The sequence below is a fragment of the Ascaphus truei genome, chromosome 5 (assembly GCF_040206685.1).
Source record: "Ascaphus truei isolate aAscTru1 chromosome 5, aAscTru1.hap1, whole genome shotgun sequence".
Taxonomy (NCBI): domain Eukaryota; kingdom Metazoa; phylum Chordata; class Amphibia; order Anura; family Ascaphidae; genus Ascaphus; species Ascaphus truei.
Genome location: NC_134487.1, coordinates 142,810,645 through 142,824,409, shown reverse-complemented (window position 1 = coordinate 142,824,409; position 13,765 = coordinate 142,810,645). Strand labels below are relative to the sequence as shown.

At 40.3% G+C, this 13,765-nt stretch overlaps 1 protein-coding gene across 2 annotated transcripts in view; it reads right to left on the bottom strand.

Annotated features, from left to right (window-relative positions):
• CPEB4 (cytoplasmic polyadenylation element binding protein 4) overlaps nucleotides 1-13,765 on the bottom strand; it is an 86,850-nt gene that overhangs the window by 50,065 nt on the left and 23,020 nt on the right. For both annotated transcript variants that reach the window (XM_075601006.1, XM_075601007.1), the window contains exon 3: nucleotides 6,750-6,831. In XM_075601006.1, coding sequence (XP_075457121.1) covers nucleotides 6,750-6,831 — 82 coding nt within the window. The remainder of the gene's footprint in view (nucleotides 1-6,749; nucleotides 6,832-13,765) is intronic.

Genomic DNA, 13,765 nt, shown 5'->3' with positions numbered 1-13,765 from the left:
ATTTTTCTTTAAAAAATATGTTACACAATATTGAAGCAGGGGGTCTCCGGAGCTGAACCCAATTAATTTCAGCTTTGGGGGAACCCCTGATTCCAGACATACTTACCTCCGTATAGTGTGCCCATATCTCGATAAAGTTTAAAGGTCACGCAGGCCAACAGGAAGCCAAACCGGGGGGGGGGGGGGGGTGTCACGACTTCCCATTTGGTCAACGGGAGCTTTGAAAAGAGGCCATTAAGTGAACCCAGAAATCGGAGCGGCTACCGGCTCCCCCTACGGATGCATGCATCTCCAGAAGCAGCGAGTCCCTGGAGCTGAAATTAATGGGGCTCAGCTCCGAAGACACCCGGCTTCAAACCTATATGTTAGTAAAATAAAAAAATGCATGGATTGCCTCTTTAAATGGAGTTTACCTTGACGGGTTAGCAGACGTAAAGTTGTTGTTTTTTTTTAATCAAAAGATGCACTGAATGACTCCTTTGTTACAAGGCTTAGAACCAAAATTTAGAATTTCCCTAAAAAAAACTGCCGGACGAATTTGGGAGGAGCGCAGGGTTCTGCATTTGTTTTCAAGCCGTAAAGTGTCGTAATGCTCAGATCTGGCAATCTAATGCCCAAGTTTGCCTTTACCATAGAATTGCAAGAATGACAGAAAGAGGTGGGAGATTTCCAACTCGTGCAAGAGAGAGAAAGAAAAAAAACGCCACTTCCTAGCAAGGTTTTCTTTTCTGTATTCAGTATTAAAGCATCAGTCCAAGCTGCTCCGTCTCCTCCCCGCTGTTTTTTTACCGCTGCAGTTATCAGTGTTAAATCTCTCACTAAGGAAAAGAAAATGGCCACCAAATCTCACGGATCCGGCGCAATGAAGTATTTTATATTGGATGTGTTGTGTTCAAAAAAGAAGAACTTGACCAAGATAAATGTAGTGGTGGGACATCAGCTGCCTATTCAAAATCGCTTTACAAATAAGAAGTACATCACGCTGCTACTTAAAATGAAAATACATTTACACATCATTATAAATGTAAGTGCTCTGAGCCCTGCGGCCCTGACTCACATGTTTGGTGGGATGGTCCCAGAAGGCCAAATAAATGTGCTATTATATCTACTGAGACTTGGTGCAGAGAAAGCAAGATCAGGAGTGGAAAAACAAAAGCAGTCTCATTGGACTGCCCGCCATACAATTACACTGTACATTACTCCTTTACACACAGACATTATTTTTAACAAACGTTTTACAATCCCATAAATTGCAAGAATAATTTGGACTGTACTACAGAGGTTTAGTGAGGGATAATTTAATTTTCAGTTGTAACCCTGTACAGAAAAATATGCGCTAGTATAACAACAGTAAGGGGGGGGGGGGAGATTACAACTTCAATTGCATATATTTTTTATGCCAACCACATTTGCAATTTACTCCAAAAGTCACGTCACTATAGTACTCCGTACAATGTCATTTCCAAGAGGCAGTTCCTCTGTTAGTTGTCTTTGTAAAGCGCTTATGTCTTCAATAATGTTGCACCGTCCTAGTAACCGTTTTTATATTGCAAAACATTGCAAATACGCGTAATACTAGAGGTTTTATATTACATTTTTCATATGTTGAGGCCAGGACTCAAACATGGTCGTTATATAAAACCTATGCTACGTGGCCTCAACGATTTGTGTCCTTCCAGGCAGACACAGAGTTGTTTTTTAACTGCATTTATATTTTTCTTTTGCCAAATATTGTACTGTATTACAAACTACACAGTAAAACCCACATATCTACAAACTGCATAAAAATTAAAAAATAAAACAGCAGCGAAAAGGTTTGTTTAATAATTCCATTCTATGCAGCCTTGGTGGCGGCCTATTTTCAATTTGCATCCTGAGGACAAAGCTCTTAAAATGATTAACATATCCACTCCTGGAATTGCCTGTAATGCCAAGTGCCTTGTTGTCGTCCTCCATTAACAAAAGGGTTATGCTCTCTCCACACAGCTGACAAAGATGTGGTCAAGAAGCGATGATACTTCCCTAGTAAATTACAATGAAACATTTACAACCAGTTTTAATATGAGTAAACAAACTTGTTCTGTGAAGTTGCCCTTTTTTTTTTTTTTTTTAAAGAAACCTGGTTATTAATGGGTGAATTATCTGGAAGGAAAGATAGGGATGCACATGAGAACCTTCAAAGGGACAGACACGTCAACAGGTGCTGAAATTGATAGCACACTGCAACGTAATAATTGCGCACATTTACGGTTTGTTTCAAAATTCAAGATCACTATTGGCGTATTAAATTTCAACCCCATTTTCTATTCTAAATAAAGCATTTTAACCCCCCCCCTCCCCATTCATTAGTTATTTAATTTGCAAACTCCATAGTTCTTGTCCAGGAGAAACAACCTGGCCACTGGTTGGCCACTGAAATCAGCCTCACAGTGGCAGCCAATAGAAAGCTACGACACCGTGAGGTGACTTGGCAACGTCCGACTGGATGACCCCACAGCCATCTTTGTTTTTCCCTGCAAGTAATGGCAAAAATAAATACATGTCGGCAATCAGGGTCTTTGAATGCCACAATTTTAGCTTCGGGGTGACCACTGGTTCATAAGATAAAAAAACCTTTTGGGGGAGAGGGGGGTGAGGGGTGAGAGAGGTGGTAGTGTTAAGGATTAGTAGCATAAATCTAATTGAGGAAAGAAGTTCACAAAATTCAAAAGTTGCTGTAAGCATGTTTAAATTAATGAACAGTTTTTAGAAAATCCCAACACTGGCCATTTTTGCAGCGCTGTCAAAAATAAATAAATTGTGGCATCAATTATTTTAACAGTTGTTTTAAGAAAAATAAAGTATGTGACCAAGGTTAAAAATAAACATAGTAGCTGCAGAAAATAAACTCCTATGCATGGGACAGTTAGTGCAGCAGAGAGCATGCTAGTGATCGGCCCTATTCGTCATGAACAGAAGAGTAAGGGGCTTCCTTTTCTGTTCAAATCTCAGAATCCCAACATCACCAAGTATAAGTATCATCACTAAGTATATTAAAAAAATTTAAATAAATCACAGACGTAAGTGTTTGCACTTACCATTAAAATCTCAGGTCATGTGTTTATTATGGAGGAAAGAGTATTGACATTATGGAAAAGCCAGATATTGAGATACACACACACACACACACACACACACACACACACACACACACACACACACACACACACACACACACACACACACACACACACACACACACACACACACACACACACACACACACACACACACACGTAAGCAATGTATCCTGTTGGACGTAACAAACTATATATTGTCCTGTTCACCACCCACTGTGTGCATGTATAATGCGATTCCTACACATGGCCACACTATACCTAAATGGCAAAACCATGACATACTGTGCAACGATATCTGGCTTTTCCTGACACACAAGATGTTATGACAATAGCTAGATCAACATTAGATACATAGCTCGCTGTCAATGAGATTTGTCTGTGTATATAGTTCTATACACACGCTAACAATTTAAAGACCACTGCATAGAGGTTTTCCTATTTCACTTCTATCTGTAGTGTTACCGCTTAGGCCGGGCCCATAGCGGATCCGACGGTGCGAGCGACGCTGCTCGTGCCAAATACAAACAACTGGAGGTCAATGCACATCTCCATAGATCGCACCGAGGCAGGCGATGCGTAGCGAGACAAACTTGTTTGAATTTGCCACGCGACGGCTGGGTCATGTGCGTGGTTCTGCCAATGAGGGCAAATTGTTCACGTGATGTCACAGGTACGCCTTCGCCACGCCTATCATGCAACCCTGCAGGCCACGGATCTCTTTAAATGCAAGCACGCATGATGTCACACGTGCGCCTACTATGGACGCGACCTTATGTGGTCACAACAGACGATATAAATAGCGACACCGTCTGCTGTTTGTATGCATCTATATTCAAACTAGGAGTATTTTCTCAATTTGCTATATGTATCAACACAAGATACTATTGTCACACTTTTCTTGAAAAGCTGCCCTTCTGAACATTCAGTTATATAGGAGAGTTTGGATATATATGGTATTAACCAGTTCATTTATTACAAGACTACAGTTAGATCATGAGAAATCCATACAGTACTAGACAATCTCAGTACCTTGAACTAATAGGGTGTATTCTGCTACAAGTTTAGAGCAGCCCATACTGTCACATACTAGTGGGTTCAAAATATTTATATACTGTACACGTGTCACCATGTGTATCAGATACAATATAATATAGGATTGTGAACCACTCTATAATACCACTATATATTAAGCACTATTTTTATTTATATTTCTCTTTTTTACAATGTCAATTAAAGATTATTTTTTTAAGTTGAACAATATTACTAAGGTATTTGTGCACCATAAAGGGATTTTCTCTTTCCTCCGTACCCTGATTATCTCCCAGGTAGCACACACACCTATTAAATTACTATATCAAGTTGGAGCTAGGTTTTTCTAAATCTGTTATCTTGTGTGTATTATGACAGATCAACAGAAAATATACACACGTCCAGACTACATGGACACTTACAAATTAACAAGCAAAATATAAGTGGCACCAGAGTTGTTCATCATTGTTAAAAACTACAACATCTATGCTGTTGAAATATATATTTACCATTTAATTACAAAGCAGAAAATGTTAAGGGCAGATAGAAGCAAACTATTCTGTAAGCGGCTTTCTGACCGATTACATTCCATCCACAAATAAAAGTAGTTCTTCTAGGCTTAAAATGCTGTGTCCGACTTGCACTAAATTACTTTTTCTTTGTGGTTTTGCACAAGATGCACATTTTCAGTTCTTTTTTTTCTGATCTGCATTCCAGTGCATTCTAAGAGCGTTTCTGAGCCAAATAAACACAAGCCGAGATCTCAATGAATGTTTGAATGAACCATCTGACTCCAGAGGAATCTGTTTACAATATATGTGTATATGGAAATTACATAGATCAAAAGAAAAACAGTTTCCATTCACAGGAAAGAAAATTGGAGGAATATAGAGGATACAAGGACAAACTCTGCAAGTGGATGCACCGTCTTGTTTACAAAGATTTTTTAAACAGGAACAGCGTGGTGCGAGGCGGTGTCAATAGGTCAACAAAAATGTGATGGTTAAAAAAAATGATGTCTTTATTGATTGAAGGTGCAATCTTTTAGGACCGCTTATGTTTTTGGAAGAACAGAATAGAGATCTTACATTTAAAACACCAGAAAGACAATATTTCTAACAAAAGTTAATGAACACACCGATCATGCTACGTCGATTATAGAAAAAAAAAGTGAATTGAAATGTAAATAAAAAGGATAAAGGAAATAACTAGTTCAAAAATGAAATCTCAAAACATGTATACAATATTAAAAGGACAAACGGGCCGTATTTAGTAAGCAGTGCCATTACATAAAACGTCACGTGGTGCTGGAAGAAACCCTACAGCCAATTCAAGCAAATATGCCAGACCGTGTCTTTCGGCACTGGAAGGTGTGTCTTATGGAATAGCACTACTTAGTAAATATGGGAATTATGCACAAATGTAGCAGGTTAATGCTCCTGCTTGTGCGTTATGGTGGAATATCAGCGGACATTTTGCAATGCACTGCGTTTTTTTACTACCATTAAATTCTATGGAAACGCCGATATTCGGCATTATAATGCAATGTTTTGTAATATCAGCAGGAGCAGTGAAGCCTGCTGTGTGTAGGTGCGCATACACAATTATTATTATTTTTTTTCAATTGCTAATGCGAGCACAAATTTTCTATACCCAACTATTTTTCATTTGACAAGATTTTGAACCACCATGTACCATGTCGAAAGTCTTCCTTGCTGCTCACGAGTGGCGCATTTTTCAGCAAGACCTGTCCCTTAATAACCAAATGTTTTTTACTTTATCATGAATCTGACTTTTGTTAAAGAAGAGTCTAGAGTCCTCTGGTCTGAAAGCATGCATTTAACCACCTGAAAAGATAAAACCAAGCAATTGGTTGTATAACCAATCTGATTAAATATTCTTATCACAAAGCAAAAGCCATGGCAACCCTGTAAAAATGTAACCCCCTTCAGTACCTGGAGGGACGAGAAAAGCACTGTATGGATTACAGCAATGAGAGTGAACATCACAGTTTCAGCTGTCATAACAATTTGCAGCCGATACCAACTCATGTCATGCAGTTAGCATCACTTCATCTGAAGCAGAAAGACTCTGAGCAACGCATCACGTTCATCCCTACCATAAATGCACATTGCAAAACAAAGGGTGGTGCGTGTGGAGCAGGACAGGGGCGTGAGTGAGAAGCAGTGAAGGGAAATGAAAGGGGAATGTATGAGTTTGTGTGCCAAGGTGCACACATTTCCAGATGCGCAACTCTGCAGACTGCAACACCCCTGAGGTTAGGGTTAGCTGTGTGACTGCCAACTGGATCCAAGTCTGCAGGATGTTTATCCAGTCCTATTTTTTTTATTTTTAAGGTCTGTGTTTCGCTAAGATTGGATTTTAAATCTCCCATCTTTCTAAAAAAAAAACAACAAAAAAAAAACAACATTCCACACTGAAAAGACCAAATGGGGGTAAATTACCATGCCCACTAAAAAGTGTAATATCTTTGGAAGAATAAGCTTTCCTTCGGCCTGTGTAAAATAAAAAAAATATTGGCTCATTGTGAAGTTGGTCAATCCAGCAAAGTAAAAGAAAGATCACAAATTATTTGTTTACCTTTTAGTGAATCATTTTCTGCCCGCATTATGTCAATCAGGGAGCTTTCCAGTGAATGCATGTCGAACGTCCTTGTGCGATCCTGCAAAAAAAGGACAAGCAAATTCAGCTGCTGCATTCAAATATTTAGTGCAGATAAACACCTAAAACATAAAAAGTTTAAAGCCAAGGTAAAGAAAGAAGTCGTTATAGAAACAATGTGAACTGACACAGTAAGGGTTGTGGCATTAAATCAGTACATTCTGCTCTTTAATGCCAGATGCGAAGAAAATAAAATGAATATTTACAATGCTACCGATAGGTTGCAAGCAAGTAATTCATCTAAAAAGTAGCTGCCTGTCCAAGTAGCTAGTGCAGCATTTAAATTAAATTCTTTCATTCAGTAATTATTGATCAGTTTGCTTCAATGTTAATAGCATGCATCTTGAGCTCCACTTTCCTATCCCTTAAAAATATCCTATTGTCAAAATGTGAACCATCTTGAATCATCTGTGCACAAAATTATGGATTAATATAGCAACCAATAATGGCTCCTTAACTAGAATAAAATATTTAAAATGTTCATCATAACAGATTTTGCCAGCAGATTAGAAGCACTTGGCCCGCAGTCTGGCATTCTTCCAATCTGCTGTAAAAAATCAGACCTTACGTGATCCTTGGCCTTCTTTCATTTTTAAGATAGCCTTGCGTCTATTCCAAGTATTTTTTATTTCTCCTAATGAATTCGCTTCTACCACCTATGCTGGGAGACTATTCAACATATCCACCACCCATTCCCGTGAATAAGTACTTGCATTTCCCCTAGGTCTGCCCTCTCTGATATGCTTCCCTCATGTACTTGGTTGAAACTTCTCATCACTTCTATCCCCCCTCTCCCAAGCTGTACAGGTTGAAGTCCTCTAGTCTTTACTTATCAGTTTTATAATGTAAACTATGCACCATGTTTTGGAAGCCTCGCTCCTGGAGTGATTGTCTCCAGAACTAAAAACCCTGTACCCTAGGTGAAGTCTTACTAATGATCAATAAAGTGGCATCAGCCCTCTCTTTCTGCAGCCAATACCTCTCCACATGTAGCCCGGCACCCAGGCTTTTCCCATTGCTCTGCTACATCCTTAGCTACCTTTAAGTCCACTAAAATTTTAAATTACCCTGAAACTGGCAGACATGCAGTTGAATTCCAAACAGAGGAAGAACATTTAAACAGGTGCAGCAAGTATGAGAACGTTAAGTGCGGCATGTCTGGATGTGAGTGCGGGCGAGATCGCATTCAGCCTTACGGATAGATCATAGAACGGCCTGTTATTTCAATGATTATTCAGTGCAATAAGGATTACAGATACAGTACTTTGTTTCAAAATGTATATACATGATGTAATACTTAAAGTACTGAAAAGTTATGTTGCCCAATGTATATACTTTGAGGAAAATAAGTAGCTATTTGCCAAGTTGTATTCAGCATAAAAATACTGCAATGTGTTCAGGCATCTAAATGATTTTGTTGCATTAGATGCTAAGCTACACATTAACAGGCATGAAGTTATCAAATACAAACAATTTCTGCTCACACATTCATTCAAGAGCCAGAGAGGAGGTGGTGGGGAATATACCTATTTCCAATATGGGCTACCAGAGCTCGATCCGGCAGTATCGGCTATTCAAGCCAATGGCAATTTAATGTTTGATCAAGCTGGCCTACCCATTATCGAAGCATAACGAATCCTGGCGTACTGTATGCATCAACACAGAGAAAACTGCTTTAACCTATTGTACCATTTTCTACTTCTGCTTGTGTCAAAGACCTTGTTAATAAATGTAGCACAATTAGTATGGGAGATTTGCATTGTCAAAATCTGGTACAAGTTTTGATGCAGATTAAATGGAGACTAAAATGAAAGCACAAAAGATGCAGAAATTAAGACATTCCATCATAAGATGTGGGTCATGAATCTCTTCCTCGTAACAACCCTTAAACGTGCCACTTTACTGCACATATCGATTAAAGGAGCAATCCAAGCACTATCATAAATGTGAATTTTAATAAAGGAGTTCTGTAGTATCTTTGCTACCTTTTTTATTTTCAAATTAATGCCATTTGTAATGAGTTAATATACTGAACATCCTTTGATTTCTATAGCAGGTGTAGTACACCTCACACAGCAGCGCAAGATCTTTGTAACAGCTTCCTGTTTGTGATCATTTGTTGCCAATGTTCCCAGCAGTTTGAGCTGCAAACTAACAATAGATAATGTTACATTAGTAATATCAGGATACATTGTCACTATGGAGTTACACTGACTAAAGGATTGATTTGAAAAACTTCTCTCACCGATTTCTCCATTTCCTCTCTGACCATCACCTCATCTCATTTTCTCGCTCTCGCTTCTCCCCCTCTCCATCTCCATCTCGCCCTCGTTTTTGCAGAAACCTGCGCTCTATTAACCTACCAGCTTCCACTTTACGCTTCTCCCTCTCCTCTCACAGTTCTACTTCAGACCCTGACAACCTGGTCAGGAACTACAACTCTGCCTTATCCTCCTCTCTTGATCTACATGCCCCGCTTTCTCTCTGCCGTCCTTGCCCTTCTAACCCAAGACCCTGGCTAAATTCCAACACACGCATGCTGCGTTCCTCCACTCGCTCCTCTGAACGCCTCTGGAGGAAATCTCATAGGCTCGCAGACTTCCTTCACTACAAATTTATGCTGTCCTGTTTCAACTCTGCCCTCTCTCAGGCTAAACAAACCTACTTTTCATCACTAATCAACATGCACAAGTCTAACCCACGCCGACTCTTTTCTGTCTTTGACTCTCTACTCAGACCACCCTCGGCTCCTCCTCTTCTTCATCCATCTCATCTCAGGACTTTGCTGACTTTAAGGAAAAGGAGGAAACCATACGTCAGAACATCCAATCTGTTGCCTCCTCCCATCCCACACCGCTTCCTAACTCTCCTGCCTTTCTCGTCTCTTTTTCTGCTATCTCGGAGGAGGATGTGTCACTGCTTAAAGAAGCATATGAGTAGCACTGGATAATCATGGACACATGACACAAAGCTTGGCCCCCTGCAGATGCACTTACTAGTATTCCCTCCTACTGTCTCTGTACGTTCTCCCTACCTACCAATTAGATTGTAAGCTCCCCGGAGCAGGGACTCCTTCCTTAATGTTACTTTTACAGTATGTCTGAAGCACTTATTCCCATGATCTGTTATTTATATGACATGTATTACTACTGTGAAGCGCTATGTACATTTATGGCGCTATACAAATAAAGACATACATACATACATACTGCTGATCTCCTCTTCTCCCTCTACCACCTGCCCTCTTGATCCCATTCCTTCCCAACTCCTAAAACCTCTTGCTCCTTCTATAATCCCTATGCTCACACAGATCTTTAACTCTTCCCTCTACTCTGGTACTTTTCCATCCTCCTTCAAGCATGCAACCGTTATACCATTGCTCAAAAACAGCAAGCTTAACCCTACCTCTCCTAACTATCGACCTGTCTCCCTCCTGCCTTTTGCCTCCAAACTCCTTGAATGTCTTGTATTCTCTCGATTGCTACACTTTCTCAACACCTATTCTCTTCTAGACCCTCTACAATCTGGCTTCCGCACTGTTCACTCTACTGAAACAGCCCTCACTAAAATAACCGACGACCTCCATGCTGCCAAAGACAGAGGTCATTACACTCTGCTCATATTACTCGACCTCTCTGCAGCATTTGACACCGTGGACCATCCTCTTCTCCTCCACATTCTCCATACTCTTGCTATTCGGAAAAAAGCTCTATCCTGGATCTCCTCTTACCTCTCCCATCGTACTTTCAGTGTATCTTTTGCCAACACCTCCTCCTCCTCCTCCATCGATCTCTATGTGGGGGTACCCCATGGCTCTGTCCTGGGACCCCTTCTCTTTTCTCTTTACACTCTCTCTCTAGGTGACCAAATCACATCTTTTGGGTTTAAATATCACTATGCTGACGACACAAATTTACCTTTCAACCCCTGACCTTACACCTGCTATACAGACCAAAGTTTCTGAATGTCTCTCTGGAATATCATCCTGGATGGCCATCCGCCGACAAACTTAACATGGCAAAAACAGAGCTCCTTATACTTCCTCCCAAACCTGGCCCTACTACCTCCTTCCACATTACTATTGGAAATACGATCATTCACCCAGTAGTCCAAGCACGCTGCCTAGGGGTCACACTCTATTCCTCTCTCACATTCTCCTCTCACATTCTCCTCTCACATTCAAAACGTTTCTAAAACTTGTCGCTTTTTCCTCCGCAATACCACAAAGATACACCCTTTCCTCTGTTACTCGTCTGCTAAAACTCTAACTCAGGCCCTCATTCTCTCCCGTCTTGATTACTGTAACCTCCTGCTGTCCGGCCTTCCTGCCTCTCACCTGTCTCCCCTACAATCTATCCTAAACGCTGCTGCAAGAATCACTCTACTCTTTCCTAAATCTGTCTCCGCGTCTCCCCTCCTGAAATCCCTCTCCTGGCTTTCGATCAAATCCCGCATCTCACACTCAATTCTCCTCCTCACTTTTAAAGCTTTACACTCTTCTGCCCCTCCTAACATCTCAGCCCTAATTTCTCGCTATACACCATCCCGACTCTTGCATTCTTCTCAAGGATGTCTTCTTTCTACCCCCTTTGTATCTAAAGCCCTCTCCCGCCTTAAACCTTTCTCACTGACTGCCCCGCACCTCTGGAATGCCCTTCCCCTCAATACCCGACTAGAACCCTCTCTATCCACCTTTAAGACCCACCTTAAGACACATTTGCTGAAAGAAGCATATGTATAGCACTGTGGATAATCCTGGACACATGATACATAAAGCTTGGCCCCCTGCAGACGCACTTACTAGAATTCCCTCCTATTGTCTCTATACGTTCCCCTACCTACCAATTAGATTGTAAGCTCCTCGGAGAAGGGACTCCTCTTCCTTAATGTTACTCTTATGTCTGAAGCACTTATTCCCATGACCTGTGATTTATATTATTTGTTATTTATATAATTACAACATGTATTCCTACTATGAAGCGCTATGTATATTTATGGCACTATATAAATAAAGACATACTATTTGAAAATGAAAGGCAGCCATTTAGTGAAGCCTGGGAAGCAGGATCTTTGCTGATCAATCACGGGAGAACTAATCAATCGGCAGCATAGGTAATTAGTATTTAATAAAGACAATCAAATGCTGCATATATTAAAACAAGATAATTAAAAAAAATGTAAGCAGCTTGGATTGCCTCTTTAAAATACAAGACCATACGCATCAGTTATTGAAAATTACTTGCAGGCAGCATCCGAACAATTTTAAAAAGGGACATTTCTATTTCCTGGGTCTTCTATGCAAAACTACAGAGCACTATGGTATACATAACATCTAGACCTTAAAGATTCAAAGCCATGTATTCTTAATAAACATATTTGTTCTTCAAGCTGATAAACATGTGATTCTACTTAAACAGAAAAAGAAAACATTCAAATACACCAGAAAAAAACATGACCCCTTTTATTTTTCAAACAAAGGAAGATCTAGGACACTACGGATTTATAATTAAAGTTATAATTTATTAGCAACAACGTTTCCACCATCAGCGTGGCCTTTATCAAGTGACTGGCACCATGCGTAGTGCCCTGGATCTTCCTGTGTTTGCCGATTCACGGATTTTCTGATGGGTATTCCCAGAGCCAGGAGCACCGGTGACCGTATGTATTGAATTTTTTATTGGTGTGCCGCATACTTCTATTATTTGTATATGATCCCCTATTATTTGTATGCATTTCTTGCAGAAAAATAACGACATGCTCATGAAAATGTGAGCAATTATTAATCGGTCCCATCATTTAAGAATTATTTAATAATCTAATAAATATTCTTTGGAATTTGTGATGGCATGTTGACCTCATCAAATATGTGCTATCAATTACGCAATCAGACAGTGGCGGTCTCTTCAGGCTTGCGATTCTGCTGGAGCACATTTTGAACACACACTTTGAACTCAAACTTCATAGTAATCTTAGATTAGACATGGGGTGCGCAAACTTTTCAGTTTGCACCCCACCTGTCTGCGCCCTTTCCCCCCCTCCTTACCTGCTCTTGGGCTCCACACATCATGACATGTGACGCGTTGCCACGCGGAGCCATATGACGCCGCGTTACCGAAGAGCCGACTGAGAGCAGGTAAGTGAAGTTGCAGAGACCTCACGCCTCCCCCGGCATTTAATTTACATGGCTGCCGGAAAAGCGCGGGGGCTCTGCAACCACCGCGCCCCACCCTAGAAAATTCTGCGCCCGCTCCCAGTTTGCGCACCGCTGGATTAGACTACAACAGTTGAACACATTCACGAGCTAGAAAGGAAAAACTCTCGTTTTGTGAACTTATTGCAGTGCATCTGGTACTTCTTGACATAATACAGTGACATCAATTTAGTTAACATAAGTTAATTGTCTATATTATGTTTCTAATGCAATGTTAATGTACATAACAGACCTCAAATTGTGCAAATGTTCATGGGGATTGAGCAAGAATTATATAAAATTAAGAAAAACGAAAGGGGACTCTTTTTCCTGAACATGACGTACATAGGTTCCTTCATGTGTATTAAAATGTATATGAATTGTCTTGACTATGAAATGCAGGAAGGCGTCTTTTAAGTGCCGGCTTTGCGGTCACATCATAGCTAAACGCTCTACCTAAGTTAACATAATCACCAGGCAGCAATCTTGTTCTAATACAGGAGGGCAAGACCCAATATTAACACATTTTACTCTATTTCAGCTATTCTGGGGAAAGAAGAAGCCAGCCCTAGGCTGGACTTGAATTTTTTTATTTTTTTTGCATTGAAGAAACTTAGAATCACAACTAAATGATAAACCATTCATATGGTTTGAGGGATGGAAAAAGCCCTAGTGCCTAAAACTTCCCCTGCACCAGCCTGTGCGGTGCGCAGTATTGACTGATATGTCAGTTTTTGACCAGCAA